This window comes from Thunnus albacares, chromosome 4 (genome assembly GCF_914725855.1).
Source record: "Thunnus albacares chromosome 4, fThuAlb1.1, whole genome shotgun sequence".
Lineage (NCBI taxonomy): Eukaryota > Metazoa > Chordata > Actinopteri > Scombriformes > Scombridae > Thunnus > Thunnus albacares.
Window position 1 is genome coordinate 20,192,840 of NC_058109.1, and position 21,782 is coordinate 20,214,621.

The 21,782-nt window shown below is 38.7% G+C and overlaps 2 protein-coding genes and 1 pseudogene across 3 annotated transcripts in view; 2 read left to right on the forward strand and 1 right to left on the reverse strand.

The window, feature by feature from the left end:
* cse1l (CSE1 chromosome segregation 1-like (yeast)) overlaps positions 1–21,782 on the forward strand; it is a 287,251-nt gene that overhangs the window by 155,708 nt on the left and 109,761 nt on the right. The gene's annotated exons all lie outside the window — the stretch shown is intronic.
* LOC122980613 lies at positions 1,165–5,706 on the forward strand (annotated as a pseudogene).
* On the reverse strand, positions 7,134–13,013 carry LOC122980177 (amphoterin-induced protein 1-like). 2 transcript variants are annotated; one of them, XM_044347945.1, is made up of 2 exons: positions 11,915–13,013; positions 7,134–11,521 (listed from the first exon to the last, which is right to left on the reverse strand). In XM_044347945.1, the coding sequence occupies exon 2, from the start codon at positions 11,451–11,453 to the stop codon at positions 9,915–9,917; it is 1,539 nt and encodes a 512-aa protein (XP_044203880.1). In that variant the 5' UTR covers positions 11,454–11,521; positions 11,915–13,013; the 3' UTR covers positions 7,134–9,914. The 2 variants fall into 2 exon arrangements, with proteins under 2 accessions (XP_044203880.1, XP_044203879.1); XM_044347944.1 differs by having other exon boundaries at positions 11,858–13,013.

Here is a 21,782-nt window from a genome sequence, read left to right on the forward strand (position 1 = left end):
CAGTTGGTCAGTTGGTCATCTGTCAACAATGTTTATCCAGCATGGTTGACAGGTGAGAAATTAATGAGACATTAAACCTCTCAAACACTGATGTCAGTATGATTAAGTCTACAGTTGCTTTTTAACTTTTAAAGGCCATTAACATTTTACTTGAGAAGCCTCTTAATGTAAAGTTGAGTTTGGGAATCATGCAGGAAGAACTCAAATTAATAAGTGAAATATGTTTATTACAAGAGACAGCACACGAGTTCATCACAGAGGGACTTTTATCACTGCTGTATTCACTAATACTTCATATTTTTCTGTAAGTGCCTACAGTGGATGAGAAAAGTCAACAGAGAAAAACATTCTGGGAAAGGTCAGAGGTCACCTGGCTTTCACCACTTATAAACGATCATACATATTTGTGGACTGTGGGAGCGGCTGCTGAAATGAAAATGTAGCTGATCATATCAGATAAAGAGCCGATGTTTCAACGTGTAATTATCTGTGGTGAAATAAACTTGATCTTTCATAACCTCAAAGACTTAAAACACACTGAGAAGCATTTTTTTCAGTTGGTTGTGTTTGCACTGCTTGACATAAGATTACTGAATCCATCTTTTAATACACAAAAAAAACATCAAGACAACTAAATCGAAGAGTTTAATGTTGTTCAAAGCCAAAGAAGGTTTGTAAAACAAGCAAGAGAATGAAACATTTTGTTTATGTATATAAATGCTGTATATCTTAAATCTACATGGTCAAAAATAACATATGAGATCTTTAATGTGTCTATCAAAAAGCATTTGAGGCATTTATCACCTGTAGTTGTGAAAAGTATTAATGTAATTCTTAGAGGCTTCACACAAATTCAACATCTTTTTATCATTCAGTGGTTCATCTGGATAAATTACTGATAAAAGTAGTCAGAAAAGTTGCCAGTTGTTGCGTTATATTCTTAACACTGAAATTGATTGACATTAGATTAGAGGGCATCCGGAGAAACATACTTGGCTCCTTTTGTTTCACTCATTCACTCATTAGAGGCTTTTTAAAGTGGTTTCTTATCAATTGTTATAAGTGTTACTTTAAAAAGGAGGCGCTGAGACCAGTTTTGACCTCCATATAAAAAACACCTGACCTGCTCCTGTGTGAGATGTTCGTAGGGCCACTTTGGAGATGATGAAGTCTGCCTTTGTATTGCTGGCATTACTGGCTGTCTCCGAGTAAGATGTGCAGTGACTTTAGAGCACAAATTCATATTTTTCTATGCCTAGTTTTGAACTGTGTGGTGTAAATGTTTTTCACAGTGTCAGAACTGTACTAACAAAGCTTTCTAGATCAGAACGGTGATTTATATCATTCATTCTTAATTTAAAAATGATTAAATCCTGATAGGTTAAAAGCTTTGTCAGGAATTTGATGCCTTTGAGACAACTTAGTGGTGAAATTACACTGCAAAACAATTGTGAGATACAGTAATTACACTTTATAGTGCAGTTTCCCTTGTGCCATCATCTTGATCTCAATTTCATGCCATTAGTAGACTTTTTCCCTTCTTTGAAGAAAAGATTTTTGGGCTCAATAATAAACAAAATAACCTGTAAAAACTTAGATGTTTTGTAGCGTAAGGAGAACTTTTATGAGGTTTAAAATACTCTATTGGAGGAAGAAAATTCATCCTGAAACCCAGAAAACCCCAAAATGTCAGTATGTGTTTTGATCAATACTTTTGTATTTGTTTGATATAATGAAAATTGTCGCCTAGGAGACCAGCTGTTCCGTCACACTTCTTCAATCTTGAACGATCAATGCCAATTTTTGAAGAACACAACATGATCAAACCCGTTGTCCCACCGAGACAAGGCTGGTTCTTGACCTTTTTCTTGCTAAGATCACTGTAGTTTATTTTCTACACCACTAAATCCCTCCCAGTCTGAAACTCCTTTTTAGGATTAGTTATGAGGTCTGAAGTATTCTCGAAATGTTTGCGAGAAGGCCTCCAGATGTTTGCTAAACTCTGTTAAAATAATGGATGTGAGTCCATGTGTTGTTAATGAGACCGCGTCCGTGCAGGATTCCCTTGATGAGAGGAAAGTCGGCCAGTCTGCTGCTGCAGGAGAGAGGCCTCTTTAAAGAGTACAGGAGGAAGTTTCCATACAACTCTTCTGCAAAGTTTCTGCCAAGGAATGAGCAGAATGTGGGAACCGTGACCTTTGACCCTGATGTAAGTTGCATGTGACCACTGTTTAATCTGCGCTGTGCAATGACAGACATGAACTAACTGAATAATCTTATTCTGGGCAACAATAACGTTCTTAGTTCTTCAAAGTGCTCTTTGACAACGGCTCCTCTGACCTTTGGGTTCCCTCCTCAAGTTGCAGCAGCTCTGCGTCTGGTAAGAACTCTGTTATAATCAATTAGTTGAATTTAACAATGAAGATGTTTAGTTTTTGTTATTTCCCCCGATGAGAGCATGTGCATATTCGGTAACCCTTTATTTTACAGGTCCCTTCATTTTATACTAATTTCCTGAGTAATTTTCAGGTATTTGACAGTTAATTTTTAGGACATTTTACAGAAAGGGTGGTGCGATTTGGTACAAATAATAATAAGTTTTTGCACTGTGTGTTTTCTGTTTTTATGTCTGTGAAGCACTCTGTAAACTTGTTTGAAAAGTGTTATATAAATAAAAGTTATTGTTATTAGTTGGTAAGAACCCACTCTTAACAGACAGACAATACTCAGTATTCAGTGTGTAGTTTTGTGTGTCAAACACTTAATTAGGTTTTTTCAATAATATCCTAAAAGTAGCTGCTGTGTGACTATTAATTCTTAGGACATTTATTTGAAAGGCTTATGTAATTTGGTAGTATACAAGAAATGTGCTCAGAGTTTTTAAGAAACTAATATGCTAAGATATAGTTTTACACACTACACCACAAACTGAAAACTGCAGTGAAGTTTAGCGTAACTCAGGTTCAGGATCACTTACGTCCATTCTTTTTGGTTGTAAAATTTAAAGAGTTGCCTTTCAAATGAGACCACGGTCATGAACAGCAACCTCTTTATTTTGGGTACATTATGTTGGGGCAGGTGCACAAAAATAGGGGTGCCTGGTAAGAAGTGAAGGTTTTTTTGAAACCTTTTTCTCTCCTCTGTTGCTTCACCTCACTCTCTCTGTGTCACTAGACAGTCATGTGAATTTCAACAGCTCAGGATCGTCCACTCTTCAGGCCAGCACAAAGCCAACATTAGATCCTTGACAAACATCTGATGTACCATGCAGCACATAATCCATAAAATGGACAGTTTGCTGTCAGATAAGTGACCACAACGTGGAGCACCAGGTTTATGGCCTCACTGAAACAGAGACAGTTTTTCTGGGGTCTGTATGCCTGGATGGGATTCTTGAACTGGCCTTGCATGTCACTTGATGGAGGCACACCTACTGTAAATCTGACAACATGTGGAACCAGAGCAGAATCCCCTCGCACATGTTCTCTGTATACCTGAGCAGGTGACAACTTGTTTGAGTCAAGAACATGAAAATACCGCTGACACAAAGGTAATATTTACTATCTCATGTACAACATAGTGTTTTATATGAATAATTCAGTTTAAAAAAAAATCTCTGTGCCTCCAGTTCTGTAGAGGGCAGTGTGTTAATTCTGGGGGGAACAGATCCCTCATATTACAGTGGAAGCATTAACTGGACTGCTCTGTATCGTGCCATTAACTTTTGGAAACATCCAAATTCAGAGGTAAGAACCTTTTTTTCCTTATAAATCTATGTAATTTCCCTCCACTTTAAACACATTATTTGAAGGTCCGATAATTCCATTTGATGCTAATGATTTATGTAATATATTAATTTTTTAATGATACTTCCTGTATGCTGCAGCAGCACCATCAATGGGAACACTGTTGCTCTGGGAGTTGTGAAGCAGTGGTGGTCTCTAATGGTTGGTTAATCATTCACAGACCAGTATGGTGATGTGAGTGTTTCGGATGTTTTTCCTCTTAGTAAACATAATATTAAACATATTTAGTGCAGTGTTCTGGGTTTTAAAACAGTAACATGTTTCATCTTTATCTCACAGGCTGCTGTGAGCTGCCGCAACACAAATCTCTGTCGGATATTGTCTTCAACCTCAATGGCAACAGCTTCTCTCTTCCTCCATCAGCCTCCGTTATAAAGGTTTGTATTTCAAGCACAGAAACTTAATAATAAGGCATACTTTATAAAGGCTAATAGTTAATAATTAATAGCTTTATCAATCCATAAATATTTAAGACATTGTTAGAGCAATGTTTACTTTATAGAACAGTCATAATCCATTAATACGAGCAATTTGCAGTTTATCCAAATGAAAATCCACTTAACATTTACAACTGCAGACTTCATAATGATAAATCCATAATCCTTTATTGACATGCATGATCACTATGGATCATAGTATGTGTGCTCAGCAGCTCTTTTCCAGAAATAAGTGGCTGGTTTAAGAGTCTTATTGATGAATTAAAGAGTTAGCAAAAAGACAAAGCTGGAGGAGGAAATACATTAACCAGGGATTTTTTTTTTTTAACAAACTGGCAAACCAAAAGTCTTGAAATAGCTTAAATGATTAATAGCTTAATAAAGGATTTATTAACTATTAGAAAGACCAGTAGTTGTAACCAGTGTTGGAAAGTAACTAAGCGCATTTACTCATGTACTATTCTTCAGTACAAATTTGAGGTATTTGTACTTCACTTGAGTATTTCCATTTTATGCTACTTTATACTTCCACTTCACTACATTTCAGAGGAAATATTCTACTTTCTACTCCAGTGTATTTATTTATCTGACAGCTTTAGTTACTTTTCATATGAATATTTGACACGATGGATAATATAACAAGCTTTTAAAATACAACACATTGTTAAAAATTAAACCAGTGGTTTCCAAACTTTTTTGGCTTTTGACATCTTACAAAAAGCAGTGTGTAGTCGGGGTCACATTTCAGATCTCTATGAGTTGTTAACAGCTCCACAAAATAGTGATTTTTCCCTCTAAACTTCTGACATGGTTTCATTTCAATAAATGTTCAAATGATCCAATATTTCACCAAAAATCAAAGATTAGAAAAAAGTCCAAAAACTGAAAACAGATTTGTGTATCAGAACTTTGTTTTTTCTTCTTTCCTCTCACATTAATCATCTCATGACCCCTCAGATTTATCTGGTGACCCTTTGGAGGGGCCCGACCCCTAGGTTGGGAACCACTGGACTAAACTAGTTAACTGTATAAAAAGTAGTTAAACTAGCTCCACCTCCAGCAGCTACAACAGTAACATGCTGCTCTAACACTGATGCTTCAGTATTAATAATCTAATCATGTCATATATAATATTATCAGTCAGAGGGACCAAACAACTACTTTTACTGCAATATTTTAACTACATCAGGCTGATAATATTTATGTACTTTTACTTAAGTGGGATTTTCAATGCAGGACTTTTATTTATAATGGAGAATTTTTACATTGCTGTATTGGTACTTTAATGAAGTAAAGGATCCGAATACTTCCACTGCTGGTTGTAACATATAAGCTCTTTGTAAGTTAAAAGTGGTAGCAGATTGTGGCCTAGCTCACTCTCACTCTGATCCCAGTCTGTGTCTGGGTGCAGGACAGGGTTTGCACCAGGCACCTGGATCCATGTGAAGAGCTTGGCAGTTTAAAATGATTGTAGTAACTTGTCAGAAGCTGTTCTGGTCTTTGTCAACCTGGAAGAGTCTGAGACATTTAGAAATTAACAGATTGTATTTATTATTATTTATTTTTATTTATTTATTTATTTATTTATTTATATTCACTACAAAACAAATAATCTTGCATGAATGTTTGGAAGTGAAACTAATAAAATGCTGCCTTTAAGACATTTCAGTCATGTCTTTGTTGTCAAGAATCAATCTGAATGTTTTACTCCAGCATGGATCTGGGTTTTGGCAGCCACTAGATGGCAGAGGACTCACTAAACAGCACACAGCAGTCACTTCACCGTTCATGTGAGGCTCCTGGGAGGGGCATGAGGAAAGGATGAGTCATCTTACTTAGAATTCAGACTTTAAACCACAGAACCAAATGCCACTCGTTCATTGTCAGCAGGCGCCGGCTTACATTATAATGCCATCTGCATCTGTGATGTTCAGTGATCTGAGATTTTCTTTAGGCTGCTGCATTGTTCTAATTATAATCTGTGATTTGATACTCAAACAGGGTGCGTCACTCAGCTCTTTTCCATGTAAGCGCGTGCATTGACACTGATCATTAACCCTCTCATGCCTCTTTTATTTCTATTTCATGAAATACTTTTCACCTCTGAATTCAATACTGCATTGTTGCGCTGCACTTTCCAAATGGTTAAATACACACACCTGGCTCATGTTGCCTGTATTGTGGGTAAACATGGTAACGTGACACAGTAGCTACTGAAACAGGGAACATGGACTTCCCTGCAGACCTCTTCAATCATTCATCCAGTGGAGGAGTTGCAGGGCTGCAGGTGAGGTTTCCCACTGCAGCATCTTTTAGAGAGATGGACCAACCTCTATACAAAAAGATCACTTTTAATAATAATGCTGCACAAAATTGCTACACTGTCCTATGAAAAAAAGAGATGTAGCATGTTCTGTATAATGTTAAGTTTATGCTTATTGAAACAACTACTACAACTAACGTTTTTAATACAGACTCGAGGTTTACTGCTGTAAATTTGACATTAAATATTAGGTTGTCTGAGGTCAACATTAAACTCATCCAGCTGACAGTTCTGTCCTGGACAGTAAAGTAAATACAGACTAGACTGTGCACTCTGCAGAGGGAGACCCAGCGGTCAACAATCCAAATAAGGGTGAAAAGCCAGCAACACCGAATGTTGCCAAAAGAAAATAAGTCTGAGGGACAGGTGCAATAAATATGACTCCCCGGGTGAGCAGTTTCCTCTCCAGCGATCTGTGCGGTCTTGCATTTCACCTTCAAATGAACGAGGCCACGTCATTAGTGTCACACAGAAACAGAGGCTGGCGGAGTTTCATACTCAGCGAACTAAAGCCTGATCTTTGCCTAAACAGGCATCAAGATTAGGTCATCATCACATTCAGTACATTCACCTCACAGGATGTTGTGGACACTTTGTGTTGCCATATTTTTGTAGTTTATGTAATAGAAGTACAGGAACAAAACAATAAAAGACACAAGATAATACAGCAAATAATAAAATACAGTAAGTCCTTATACAGGATTGCATATATTGAAATAGAAATACAGAAGGTAACCTCAACATACTTCTGACAATATGACTGTAAACACTGAACATGTAGACTATTAGCTCTCGGCATGTAACTCAGTCTTTGGTTATAGGTTAATTCCAGAGGAAAAAAAGAGACATTAGCATACAGTGGATATGTGCCCCTTTGAGAGATATAACATAATGAAGATGCTACATTATAATACTATTAGACCATGCTCACAACGTCTGGACAAATCTCAGTGCTTAAATTCATGTAGAGACATTTAGTTAAGGTGTTTATTTATCAAAATTCTTTTGAAAAAGCACCATGAGAAGTGAAAGGTGATATTAATTGTTCTTAAAAAAAAAAAAAAAGAACTGTGCATGGCTACATCTATCATCTGGGATTGGTGTGACTGTGTGACGTGTGTATGGACTGTAATGAGCAGCCTGAATTTAACAGCAATTTGTAAGCTAAAGCTAATTCTATTATTATTAGTTATTATTTGATTACTACTACTAATTATTCTATATTAGCAGTGGTAATATTACTAGAAACTGTGCTCTTTGATCAAAGCCAGAGTGAATTTAAGATTGTGACATTATTTGTACGTGACTTTTGTTGTGACACCATATGATATTCAAATTGAAATATGAGAACCTAAAATGAAATGAAAAATCAAGGTATTTTAGCAATGAAACTAATATTAGGACATCTGCTACTGAAACTGCTGAAAACTGCTACTCTTATATTTACATTTCAGCTGTATCAGGCAGCCAGAGGGGCCTGCGTGTTGGCTGAACTCCAAACTGCTATTTCTGACCGTGTTTATGAGACTGCTGGCTGGCTGGCTGGCTGGCTGGCATTTGTTGATTTGCTCAGGGTTGGGCACTAATGTCCAGAAGCATTCAGTAGATGGTACTCGCTCTCAGTTGTTTCCTCTGGGAGATGCTTCCTGGCTGCTATTAACTTCTCAATATGGCAGGATGCACATTTATGTCGCCAGTCTACTGGACATATAAATTTAACTGCATCATAACAATAGATTTATTATTGGAATTTGAACTCACTGTCATGAAAAATTTACTCTAAAGAGGAATTCATTCAATTGGCATTATAATATATGTTGTTTTTTTTTTTTACATTATAAACCAGAACATTTCAAGCTAGAGAACTGAGGCTGAATTCTGTACTCAAGAGACAAAACCTGCAGCAGCTGCACCGACTGTGGGCAGCTGGGTGACTTTGTTTACTTGTTGTGGAATGTATTTTTTTTATTATTAAATGAGTTTTAGCTTGTTAGTGTTTATTTTTCTGAACCAGAAACTGTGATATTGGAGTCAATTATTCTACGTTGAACCTCATCCATGTGGTTTCTTGCAGTATCGTTTGGAAAATTGTTAAATGATGGGTTAAATTACAGTCATATCTTAATCAATATTTCACATACATTTGTGCTAATAGTCAGTAGTTATGTTTATATTGATGTTAATAACTAGAATTCAGTTTCAGTAATACCTACAGTGTGTATGTGAGCAATATGAATAACTGCCACATCGTCTGGTTTATCTGGAAACTTTTTCTTTTTCTTGTTATGGAGAAAAAAAACTCATCTAAATTAATATAAATTCTGATCAATATAAATTGAATTGCAGCAGAAGTAGCAACATTATATCACAAAACAAACTGTGTTAATGATTGTAATTATGAAAAATCCAAAATGACTTTAAAATAAACCTGCATACAACATTAAATTAAAAAAAAGAGTCAAAGCAGTATTTAAAAACACTTCAACAGAAGTTCAGTTACCGCCGCCCATTATCTCTTGAGCATTAAATCACACTCAAATCTCAAATAATATAAATTGATAAAATTGCATAAGAGTAATCCTCAGGAGGAGTAGGATGTCCTGTAAAACAAATCAGGAATGTAAAATATAGCATAAAGACTGAACACTTTGCAGTAATAACTGAGCTCTGCATAAAAATTAGCTTCTCTTTCAAGCGGCCGCTTCAGTCTAACATCTTCATAACTCTTCATCTTTGTAGTGCATAGAAGAAAAAGTGCAGCATGGGATATTCAGAGGGAATAACATCAGAAATTGTTTCATGCTGTTTGCCGTCTCTGCTGAAAGATAGTATTTTTTTAAATTTTCTAAAACATTTTTTTTTTTTGCATTTTCTTTTAGGTCCAGTCAATAATTTGCAGTAAAAGTGACATTACAGTAATTATGGCATGAACTGCATTTTTGAAGGGCAATTTGCAATGTCCACTGAGAACAAAAAGTAATTTTTTTGTGTCTTACAAATGCCACTTTCTGTGTGGTTAAGTAATAAACAAACAAACAAACAAACAAACAAAAAATTACAATTTCAATCCTATATGAGATAAATACATTTAAATATTGTAGGCAACTGTTTTAACCACATTTTGGGGCATTAACAGAATGTTTTGGGTGTATTTTTAAAACTGCTGTCATCAAGATATTGCACTGGTAATTTATTTCTTATAAATAGCACATGCAGCTACATCAGTGCCTCCAGCTGTGACAGCTGGCTAAAGCTTTTGGAAGATGCTAACTTTTGAATCTTGCACACATTCAAAGCATACAAAGTGAGCCATCACTACCTTACCCACGCAGGCTCCGCCACTGTCTTTTACACCACCATGGGGGTATCAGAGCACACAGAGCTGACAGACTCTGCGTCAGACCTCCTTCTCTCTCTGTTGTCCTCCTGCCACTCCTCGTCCTCCTCACCTATTGGGTTCAGCCTGCCGTTCTGCTCCAGCTGGTCCTTGGCTTCTGGGAAGCCCACATGTCTGTAAGAGAAGTCCTTGCCTGCGCCATCCCCCCTTTCTTGCCCCATCTCCTCTTGTGCTTGAGAGATGCTTACAGTTGAAGAGTGAAGGCTGTCTGTGGGGTCGTTTTTCTCCAGACCTTGTCCTGGACAACAAGCGCAGCGGCAGGGTGTGAGATAGAGGTAGATAAGAACCATAACTATACTGACCAGACATGCTACGAGGGTGGTGTAGGCCGTCTTCAGGTTCTCCAGCCCGCCACTCATGGTGGAGTTAAACACCTCTACAGTGACATACAGGGTCTCATTGAAGGAGTTGCTGGTGGCGTAGCAGGTGTAGACCCCCGAGTCTTCTGCTTGCAGGGGCCCAATCTGGAGGTTGCCATCTTTGAGCATCACAGCAGTCTTGTTAGCCTGAGACACAGGGATGTTTCCTGGCAGCGCCCAGCTCTTCATAATATCCTTCTGTCTTGTGTCACAGTCCAGGACCAGGAATTGCTCCAGAAAGGCTTCTTTATCCATGATTCTGACCTCGCTGCAGTTCAAATAGATCTTGTTCAGATCCAGTGTGGCCACTTTTTCTTTCTTGCCTGGCAACACACAGGTGTGGTTGTCCCTGAAGTCAGTGACAGAGCTGAGGTCCTTCAGGTTCCAGCGTGCCAACATGCCGTACAGCTCACAGCTGCAGGGCAGAGGGTTTTTATGGAGGTACAGGCCATTTTTGATCCAGGCAGGCAGAGCTTGAAGCTCATTGAGGGGCAGAGTTTTGATTCGGTTGGAGGAGGCATCCAGCAGTCTAAGAGATTCAATCCGACTTCGCTCCTTCACCAGCTCCAAGGGAAAGCGTGAGATCTGGTTCTGGCTCAAGTAGAGCCTCTGCAGGTTGCTGAGGCCAGAGAAGGCGGAACGATCTATCTGGGAGATGCGGTTGTTATAAAGCAGCAGCACCTCCAGGTCCTCCAGTGGCTCAAAGATGTACTCGTCCAGCTGGCGGAGGCCGTTGGAGGACAGGTCCAGGTAACGAAGCTTTATCACATTAACAAATGCCTCAGAGGAGAGGAAAGTGAGGCCGTTGTGGCTGAGCAGCAGACTGTGTAGCCTGCTTAGTTTGACAGGGGTCCACTCAGCTCGTAGCCTGCTGATGGAGTTGAAGCTGAGATCCAGCACAGCTGTATATGGTTGAAGCTCTGTGGGAACGTTGGTTAGATTCATCCTGGAACAGCTGATGATGTTGCTGGCACACACACAAGTCTTGTGGCAGTCCAGGGAGCTTCCCAGTAACTGCCCGCTGACTCTCACTGTTGGCAGTAACAGAGCCAGAGGTAGAACTGTGATGAAGCTGCGTCTTCTGAACACTGCTTCAGTAGCACGGCGGGAAAGGCAGAGCGACCGCCCCATCTTGACTGCTTATAAACTGTAAGAGTCTGAATATGTTGATCTAGTCTTCACAGTGGAGATTCATGGAGCTGTAAGGACAAATTGTGCAACAAAATGAATCAATTAGCATTGTTTTACTGAAGATCAAAATTAAAACTGTGATGCAATTCCTTTAAATGCAGAATGTAATCACATTAATGCTTGCAGCACCTCATGCTCCAACGCACCCGGAGGTGCATTGCAGCAGCCAGGTCCCTGTCAAAAAGTTCTGGCTGCTCAGCAAAAAATGTCACCACAACGCCATCAGTGAATTTTAGGGATTAAAATCAGCATCAATTTAATTATAAGATAAATATAATAATTAAACGAGTATTAACATGCTGTTGTTTGTTTCCTCCTCCCATCCCATTATCAAATCTCCTCACCCAGTCAGAAACATTGTCCCATCAGGCAGAAGTGTCTCGTCCGTCGGTGCTTTATACCTTTTAGCGGTTTCTTAAGACGCGGAGAGGAGAAAAAAGGGGGAAGTCTTCAGCAGTCCAGCCTCGGAGGTGATCCGCTACAGGACAGCACCATCCTCTTCATCACAGCAGCAGCAGCAGCGGCGGCGATCAGCGGTCCCTCCTGTCCATCACCGGGACGAACAGGCGAACATACTGTACAACACAAAATGCCCGGAAAAGCCTCTCTGCGGTCTTCACTGATGAGAAAACGCAAGAATGTGATAGTTGATCTGAGGGGCGCAAACAGCAGAGCAGGAGGTGTGTCACATTTCCTCTCTCTCTCTCTCTCTCTCTCTCTCTCTCTCTGTCTCTCTCTCTCTTTCTCTCTCTCTCTCTCATTTACATCACCTCTCAAAAAAAAGATACATGACTACAATATTATAAACAATAAAGAATAAAAATAGAAGTGTGCAAATAAGCAAAAAAAAAAAAAAAAAATTACTTTGCACTGTATGGATCCAATATTATTAGTAGGATGTTCTCATACTGAGCTGGTCAAGTACAATGTTATTTAGCTGGCCACCATAGCAACATGAAATTATGTGTCTGAAATCAGCTGCTGTATTTAAATGTTTTGACATATTTATTAAACATGTTGGATTTTGATTGCTATGTACATCTGAGCAATGAGTTGTCTTTGAGATGACGAGGAGGAGGTTTCCTGAAGGTTGCTTGTGCCTTTTGTCCTTTCATTCCCTCATTAGATTATTAATTTGGTCTTTATCATGATGCAGTTTTCCCTGAAACAAAGGAGGGAGGTCCTTTGGGATGGTTTAATTTTTCTTCCCTTTAAGGCGGCATTGTCTTGCTCATTCAGTGCAACCGTGTCTTTAATGATGCAGCCCTTCCTTCTGGTTCATCTTATTACTCTGGTGAAGGACAGGGCAAATGCTCATTGTGTGTGTGTGTGTGTGTGTGTGTGTGTGTGTGTGTGTGTGTGTATGAGCTGCAGCAGTCTTTAGCACAGGATGTGATGTGCATGCAGCAGTGTGTGTGAGGGATCAATATGGAGAGTTCAGAGCAGCATGCGTGGTTAACATAACCAGCCGAGCTTTGTCCTGTGAACTGTTATATTACATCAGTTAGATATAAACATGAAGCACAGTACCTTGTTGCGTTCATTTTAGTTTCTGTGTAATAGAGACTCTTTGTAGGTTATTCTATCTTGGCTTGACCAGCCTGTCTTTGTGGAGTCCGATGAGTTTGACAGCTTTTGCTTTTTTAGCTTTGGAATCACAACTATATTAATCTGCTAATAAGCTGCTAGTAAGCCCCTTTTTAACCACTCGTACCTCCCACTGTGTTTGTGTGTGTGTGTGTGTGTGTGTGTGTGTGTGATGTGTTCAGTTTCTCTTGGCTGAAATACTACATGCCCCAAGTTTCCTGTGTAGTTATTTGGTAAAAATGTGCAACATGTAAGCACAAAACCGCTAAAATGAGGATATCAAAACTAGATTTTGACACAGGGACAAGCAGGACCTACTGTACATGAGGGCCCTTATCACATCAGTGGATACTTCGCCTTAGTGGTGCTTATCAGCAAATAAATTTTCAATTAAATTAGTCTAAAACCAGGTGACACAAAGTCAGTCTAGAGCTTTCAAAGCCATTGAGTCCTGTCCCAAGCCGCTTTGCTTGGTTCGTATTCCAACCTCGTTATGGATGCATTGTGACACACATCAGCAGCCTTGAGATGTAGTTGTAAATGCACATACACAGTATGAAACTACACTGGCCTTTGACATGTACTACACTCATTGTATGGTGAGCTGTGACAGCTGGGATATCTGACAAGCAGTAAGGACTACCAACACAGTTTACTTGGTATGATGTTCATGCTTACATCTGGCATCGGGGAGATATGTAGATATAGAAAATGATCAGGCTGGATGTAAACAACAAGGGAACTGGTAATGTTCAGGGAACACTGTACAACTGCAACAGCAAGGAAACAGAGAATCTGACAAACTGGTACTGAAAACTGGCCTTAATACAGAGGAATGAGGAACAGGTGAGCAGACAGGTGATCTTACTCACTGAGAATATCTTTATAGCAATGTAACAGGGTGGAAAATGGCAGAGTACACATGCTGGGTCTATGATGGGAGTCCAAAGCAAAAGAGGGGGCAGAGGGTGACGATGCAGACGTCACCATGACAGATGAAGCTCAAGTACAGCAGTAAATTAAATCCCTTGTCATCAATCTTCTGGCCACAAAGTCATGTCACACAAAAACCCTCACATAAAAAGTGATGTGAAGATGAAATGGTGCACAGGTCTGGTTGCTATGGTGCCAAGGTTAGTAGGTGAGGGTGGTGGAGTGATGTAAATGAAAGCAAACAGTGAGAGCTCCGTTTGCAGGATAAAACGATTGTCATGTGGAGACATTTGGAAAGAAGAGTGAACAAAACAATAATAAAATGATTCACAAACAAAAAAATTAAAAAAAAAATGTGTCCGTATGCGAGCACATATGGCTCATTGAGATTTATCCAACCGTGTATTAGAAACAGTGCCAAATAGCAGGGAGGTAAACACAGAAGTGACGCCAAGTGGGAGCAAAGGGTTGACTAGATTAAAAGGTTGAAACTGTGACAATAAATCAGGGCCAAGATTTCAATGGATCGAGTCACACAGTGAGGTCTCACTTCCCAGACAGTGTTACATTGTGCAGATATGCATCCAGCTGTCCACAGAAATCCTAAATGTATTGAAATGTAAACCATTTTTGTTTTAAGTGGCAGAAACATTTTTGTTTATGCAAAGGAAATAAAAGATATGTAATTTCATCTGTGGATTTGAACCTGCTGTAAATGTTTCGTACAGGTGATCTCTGTAATTTGAGGAATTGTTTGTCTCATTTTCCTCTTCTTTTAAACAAATGGACCCAACGACTGCATTAAACAGAAGGATTTTTCCATTATCAAAGCCTTTCTGTGATCACACTGTCAGCTCACATTACAAGTGAATAGTAATTGTGTGAAGAGTTTTAATTGTTTCCTTCCTTATACCAGGAGACGACTTAAAGTGAAACAAAACATCTGCAGTATTGCAGAAGAATGTGACTGTATTTGTTAAAGAGTGTTTTAACAAACATGAAAGACAATACCTTCACTTCAACTAAAAAATATAGGTCTCAAGAATCATGTTTATTAAAATACAGGGTTGCTATCATGTAAACTTTTTCAATGTCTTTACTAAATTATTCATGATTGGAACAATAAATGATACATAAAGATTTAACAAATAAAAAGTAAATGCTAGAGAGTAAATGTAAACCTCCTCCTGACACTTCCAGAAAATAACTCACTACATGCATGTGTCAAAACAAAGAGACAACACACAGAGAGGATAACATGGTGTATATGAATGAGCTCATCTATAGTGCTGTAACTTGAGGCCAATTATCTGATATTATCATTATTAATCTTTTCGCTGGATGTCTGTAGGGATCCATGCTTACATCAGTATAACTGTACATTGTGGAACAGAGTGGAATTATACGACGGAGAGAGCACATTTTCATTTTGACATTTTTTAATATCCGATCTACACACTGCTATAGTCTGTGTTTGCATTATAGATACCTATTAAACAGCAAATGTTAGCTTGAAACATTGTACTTTTGTGAAGAAAAATATTTTCTAGAGTGTTGGGAATCCTTGGGAGGCAGAAATCAGAAAAAAAAAATTGGATTCATGGGCACCTGGACAAGAAAGGCGTGTGTACTGTTACCATGTGTTGTCCTACTTTCTCGGTCAGAATCCTCTTATACTGAAGTTGCACTAACATGTGTTAAGCATGGTACATTGTGTTACTAATTAAAATGTTTGTAACATTCAGCCCTCTCTACTCTCTACAGAACCGCATACTGTATGCAAACTGCGTTGCTTGGACTGAACTGTGCAGACACAATACATCTGCAGCCTCCACTGTATAATAATGAGACATGGATCTCAGTAGCAGTAATTACCCATCATTACCAGTGAGTGTTTTTGGCATTAGGACATCGATTGTTCTTCTAATGTGCAGCATTGCTGCCACAATACGGTATACCAATGTGACCTAGAGGCCTTTTTCATGAGGTGGAATTCATAAGTGAGCTAGACCAAGGCTCTAAAATCCATAAACCTTCTTAACAAACGACATAACTGATGCAGCTTTGCAAAGCCATAATTATTAATTCAACACTGACACACTCTCAGTGATGAATGTAGTAGTATTTTCACTCGCATTGTTGTCATTACGCTGTTTTCTTGTCTCCTGACAGTTGTGATTTTAGCTACAGAGCGAGTCATGTAAACTCACTCCTTGCTGTCACAACAGCCTGTTCACAAAGCTGATTCAACCTGATGTGTATTCGGCTGGGAAGCAGGCTATCACATGGCAGGGTTGATTTAGGCAGTGGCCTTGTGGACGGGCGTTCTGCTCTCAGAAGATTAACGGTTCCCTTCTGAATTATAAATGAGGTGCAGCACTGGGGCAGTGGCAGCAGGTTAGAGTAATATCAAACCCAGCTCACATCAGATAAATGAGATCAGCATCTTCTCTGGTGAAGAGCTGCGTAAATGTAAATGGATTTAAGTGTTTTGTAAGAACTGACACTGGACGTGATTGATTGTTGTTGGTGATCATCCACATTACAGGTCATTGTGATGATTGGATATAAAATTACAAATGTGCCATCATGATTTCCTGTGTATCATGTGGATAGTGTTGTCAAATGGCAGATAATAGTTGCTTTTACATAATCTTTATATAACGACACAACAGATCTTCCTTTCGGTTCTTTTGGACTTTAGTGTTGAATTACAAGAAAATAACAGGTTCAGTGGTTAACAACAGAGTCTCAGGCTTTTCATATAACTCACAGACTAATTCTGAGTGACTTCACTATAGAATGGCAATATATTGTATATATGAACACGATGTGAGTAAAAGTGTGAGTGTACTGGTGCTTTTTTGTGTTTTACATGTATATTTTACTGTGTCGTCGGCCTAGAGGTAAAAGGTAAAACTATTTCTTGATTTTGGAATTTATTTGGCACATACAAGCAGATTTATAGTTACTTTTACACTGAACTGAATTAAAAAGATATTGGATGCATGCATATTTTTGTGTTTGTGTTGGAGTTTCAGCATCAAACACCTAATGACATCTTCTCTCAAAGTCACTGCAAAGATTGAGCCTCATTATTTCCTCACTGAAGGATTTATTGTAATTCTATTAACGTGTTAGTCAGATGTATCAGACAATGATACAGTATTCCTTAAAAGCCACAGAGAGATTAGACAAACAAATCTCAGAGCTTAAGCTCTCTGTTTGAAGAACAAACCAAGAACAAGAACATTTTAATGGTTTCTTTGGGTTAGAGAAGAACAATTAGGCACCGGATGATCCTGCACACACATAAAAAAAAGTTCATACTACAAGCTGAACTGGACTAAGATTCACATCTCCATCTAAAACAGAACAGAAAATCTCATTCAAAACCAATAACTTGTTAAAAATACAACCCTTGTTTGCATTTTGCCACTCACTGCTTGGTATTGGTGTATTGCATTTATGCTTATGTGCATGGATATTTTATATTTATTTATATTTAAAAATTAAAAAAAAAATTATATTTATATCTGATATTTATGTATAACTTTGTGCGGCCATGAGATGATGCAATACCAAAATAATTCTTGGGGAAATGACTGTAATCTCTGTTACACTGGGTGAAGCAGGCAGCTTTACTGTAATTCATGCACAATACAGTGGACACACTGCCACCATCTGGCTCGACCGGCATGTTCAAGGACGTGTTCAAGATGCAAGTTTGTGGAGTTATTTGCAAAACTTTGCTGAGTAAAAGCCTCAGGCCAGCCATGACTGTCAGAAACAAAAGTGTTTAATGAGATTCATATGAAACTAAAAAAAACAAACATTTAACAGGCTTTATTTGGATGTTTTCTCTTCTCATACATTCAGTTTCCACTTTCCAGTTTCCACAGAGACACCGCTACCATGAGATATGACCTCAACTTTTATCTCACAGAATCACTGTAGCTGTTGATGGTAAACTTTTTGATCTCTAAGAGCTCCTCCAAATTTACAGAGTTCACCTCATCATTAAAAGCATATTGTGAATTTACTGTATTTTACAAGCTACATACATTTGCATCAAAGCAGCTACATGCCTGAAAGTAATTCAATATTTATAGATTCCAGTGGAAACTTTTACTGTTTAGCTTTGTCATGGCTGCTTTCAGAGGTACAGTGACTCAGGAAGAAATTCTATAACTCATTGTGTCTGATATGATTCAATATACACACACGATATTATCTGACATTGTGTATAATTCCCACTTCCAAACAAGACACGAATCTCAGGAATGATAACGCTGCAGACTGGAGAACATTCACTGGTAGCATAAATAGAATAAACCAGCAGATACTACTCACAGTCACTTTGTTTTAGTTGTGCCTCCATCCTCTGTTTGACAGTCTGCGGAGATATAAACCTTCCTCCCCAAGTGTCTCCAAGGCAACATTCATCACTTTACCCTTTATCACCACTAACATCACTCCAACACATTTCTACTTTTACAAGACATCTAAAAAACGTGATATGACACCTACTTGTGTACATTTCATTAATGTGAGACGCTCACAAGACGTTTGTTAAAGAATCTGTGCACCAGTCATGTCAGGTACTGTGGGGCTTCAGTGAACAATCTCTTTATGCTTTTTTTTCTTTGATGTTATTAAACACAACGCTGGTTAATGTTCTCCCATGCCTCAGTACACCCGTTCTAAATGTGCATTTGAATTTGAGTTGATTGTTTGTGTAGGTTGCAATAATTATGTTTTGGTAAATGTAATGGCATGATTTTATTTCTGAGTGCAGCTGATATTTGTGCGTCTGTATCTATGGGTAGTTATTATTGGCAGTAGGGGCTCTCTGGGGTTAGTGCAGCGTCCTTTGCTATTTCTGAGTGCGAATGTGGAGTCTATTTTCAAGGTTGCCATGGAAACCATTGTATTTGTGGTGGCAGTGATTGGCGCTGCCGGCCGAGCAAGACTCTGCTATTTTTGTCATGAGTCAACACCTGATACACACATTCGCACACACACACACACACATGCACACATGCTCAGGTGTACATGCCTGAATGCAGATGCGAGCAGACGGTCACACAGTTACACAATGCACAAAACCACATCACATACTTGCATTGTCGTTTCACTCATATAGACTGTTTGAGGTGTTACACAAGCATGTGTATGTGTTTCCCATCTTTCCCCAGTGTTACCAGACATCTTGATACATCTTCACCATAACAACAGTAGTAATCACTGTCCATTAAATGTCTCCACCCAACTGCAGTGTGTTTTCTTATGTTCTGATGTCCAGGCATGTGTCATGTTTGAAGAATTGACAAGGAGAGACAGATGCTATTGATATGTAATCAGTCAGGTTTAGAAAAGTTTAGAAGATAGTCAGTCATTAAAGGCTTACATAGAAGTTAAAGTGAGGAATCTGATTACAAAAAGTGGTCATGGTTGTCTGCTACTGAGATGTATAATATTTGAAGGTATTTCAATTAAACTGTGGACAAAATAGTATTTACATGATTCTGAAATATTGGTTTACAATGGTGAAAAATGGCAAAATGATACGTCGGCTGCACCAGTGGTTACTTTTGTCATTGATTAATCTGGCAATTATTTTCTCAATTAATTAGTTAATCATTTTGTCAGTCAAATGTCAAAGAGAAGTGAACAATTTTCCCAAGATGAAGGTTAAAAATTACTTTTTTTTGTCCGACTAACCATCCAAAATCCTAGAGTATTCAGTTTACTATACATACATGTCAAAGAAAAGCAGAAAACCAGATAATTTTGCTTACAAAAATTACTTAAATGATTAATTGATTATCAAAATGGTTCATTCATTTTTTGTCAATCGACCAATCATTGTAGCTCTAGTATTTAATAGTATATGTAAAGCAACCAGTTCATTCATAACTGACTCTATTGTTCCTGGTGCTTTAACTACACTGATATGTGGGCTGAAAGAAACAAACAGTATAATATTTCAACCAGAAGACCCCCATTCTCACATTGACTTGACCAGCGATATTATTCTAATAAGCCTATTAGTGAACTAGATTAATCAATCAATCATGAGATGTGCTGCAGAATCAAACATGCTTTTTAATGGCGAAAGAGGTGCAAGATGCGATCTCCATGAAATGCAAATGTTACGTGTGTTATCATTGGGAACCTTACAAATGCAAATGAAAAACACCTAGGACTCAGCAGCTCCATGCCTGCTTCTTCAGTAGAGTAGCCTTACCCATAATAGCCCAGATTTCATTGTCCTCCACAGACAGAGCAATGAGATGGACTGTATATGAAAAAGATCACCGTGGCAACAGGAGCCCCAGTTTGAGAAGCTGGGATGGTGGAGGCTGAGGCCTGGCCTAATCAATGCCTCACTGTCTCAGTAAATCTTGTACTGGAGGACACTCTAATCCCTGAAATTACTACCCAAATCATTACTGAATGACAAAAATAAATAAAGATGAGAGAAGGGTGGAAATAAAGGATTAGATATGAGGGCGAGGTGTCATGCATCATGTGTGTGCGTGTGCGTGCAAGGATTTAACACCAAAAGGTCACTTGGAGGTCATATATCAAGAATAGAAAAGTGTTTACACTCAAGTGTGTGAAAAACAAGATTAAAAGTCCATATTTGGAGGGTGGAGAAAGAGGAAAGGTCATATAAGTAACGCCATCATTAACCCCCCATAGAGTGGCAGCTTTAGGACTCAGCTCAGTTCTGCATCGTCAGATTTGGCTCAGAAGTGAATTTAGGCTAAATTGTGCTTTAATCTGAATACTAAAATTAGCAAGCCAACATTCCTGCAGTCCTGTTGTATCCCTGTTAGAGTCCCACCTGCTTGCTAACTTGCTAATGTTAGCATACAGTCTGCATGCCTACAGTTAGCGTGCATATTAATAGTCTCTATGTTGACACTGCATGGTGTTTATTAACATTTAGCATGTAAAATTTTTACAGTTAGCATGGTAACATTCTAACCATGGATATAGCATGTTTTTTTAAAATCAGGTCAGCATTTTACATGTTAGCACGATAAAAGATTAGCATTATCTCAAAGTACTAGCTGAAGCTGTCAGGCATTTGGTACTTTTAAAGGTGTCCTCTTATAATCTGAACTGTTCAGCAGCTAAAAATGTTTGACCTGATGGTGGCGCAAGAGGAAACATCAGAGGATCATCAAAGTAATTTGATTCATCCTCTGAAGATCATTATCTGTACATGACAGTTAAATAGTTTTTGAGATATCGAAACATGTTGGACTAACAGACAGATAGTCATCCTTAGAGCCATCATGACAGAACAGCTAAAAAAATCTATTCGCAATGCTAATACATCCCTAGTATTTCCATCACACTGTATATAAGTTCCTAATTTCTGAGGGTAAGAACTGACATGAGAGTAAGGACACTAGGACCCTGTGGAGACAGCAGCTTTGGTCCTGTTTCTAGTTGCCTCCTGCTCCATCTCTGCAGTCACTGTGTGTGAGTGGAGGGGGAAACCAGAGAGTGAGCTGGTGCCTTTGCAAGCATTTACATCAGCATCGCTGCTCAGAAAAACCTCTGCTGCCACAGCTGTAGTCATCCGGGGAGAGGATGCAAAAGGCAGATCAAGGGACGGGAGGAGAAACAGGCTCTTACAGTGGGAAGTACCTCAGCAGCATTCACAAGGCACAGTGATTGATGTCCACTGTGTGCCTCAGCAGTGGAAAACCAGGTTTTCATCCTCAGAGA

What these genes read in the sequence shown, in the direction of transcription:
- LOC122980177 (XM_044347945.1), bottom strand. Translation starts at nt 11,453, where the DNA reads ATGGGGCGGTCGCTCTGCCTTTCCCGCCGTGCTACTGAAGCAGTGTTC.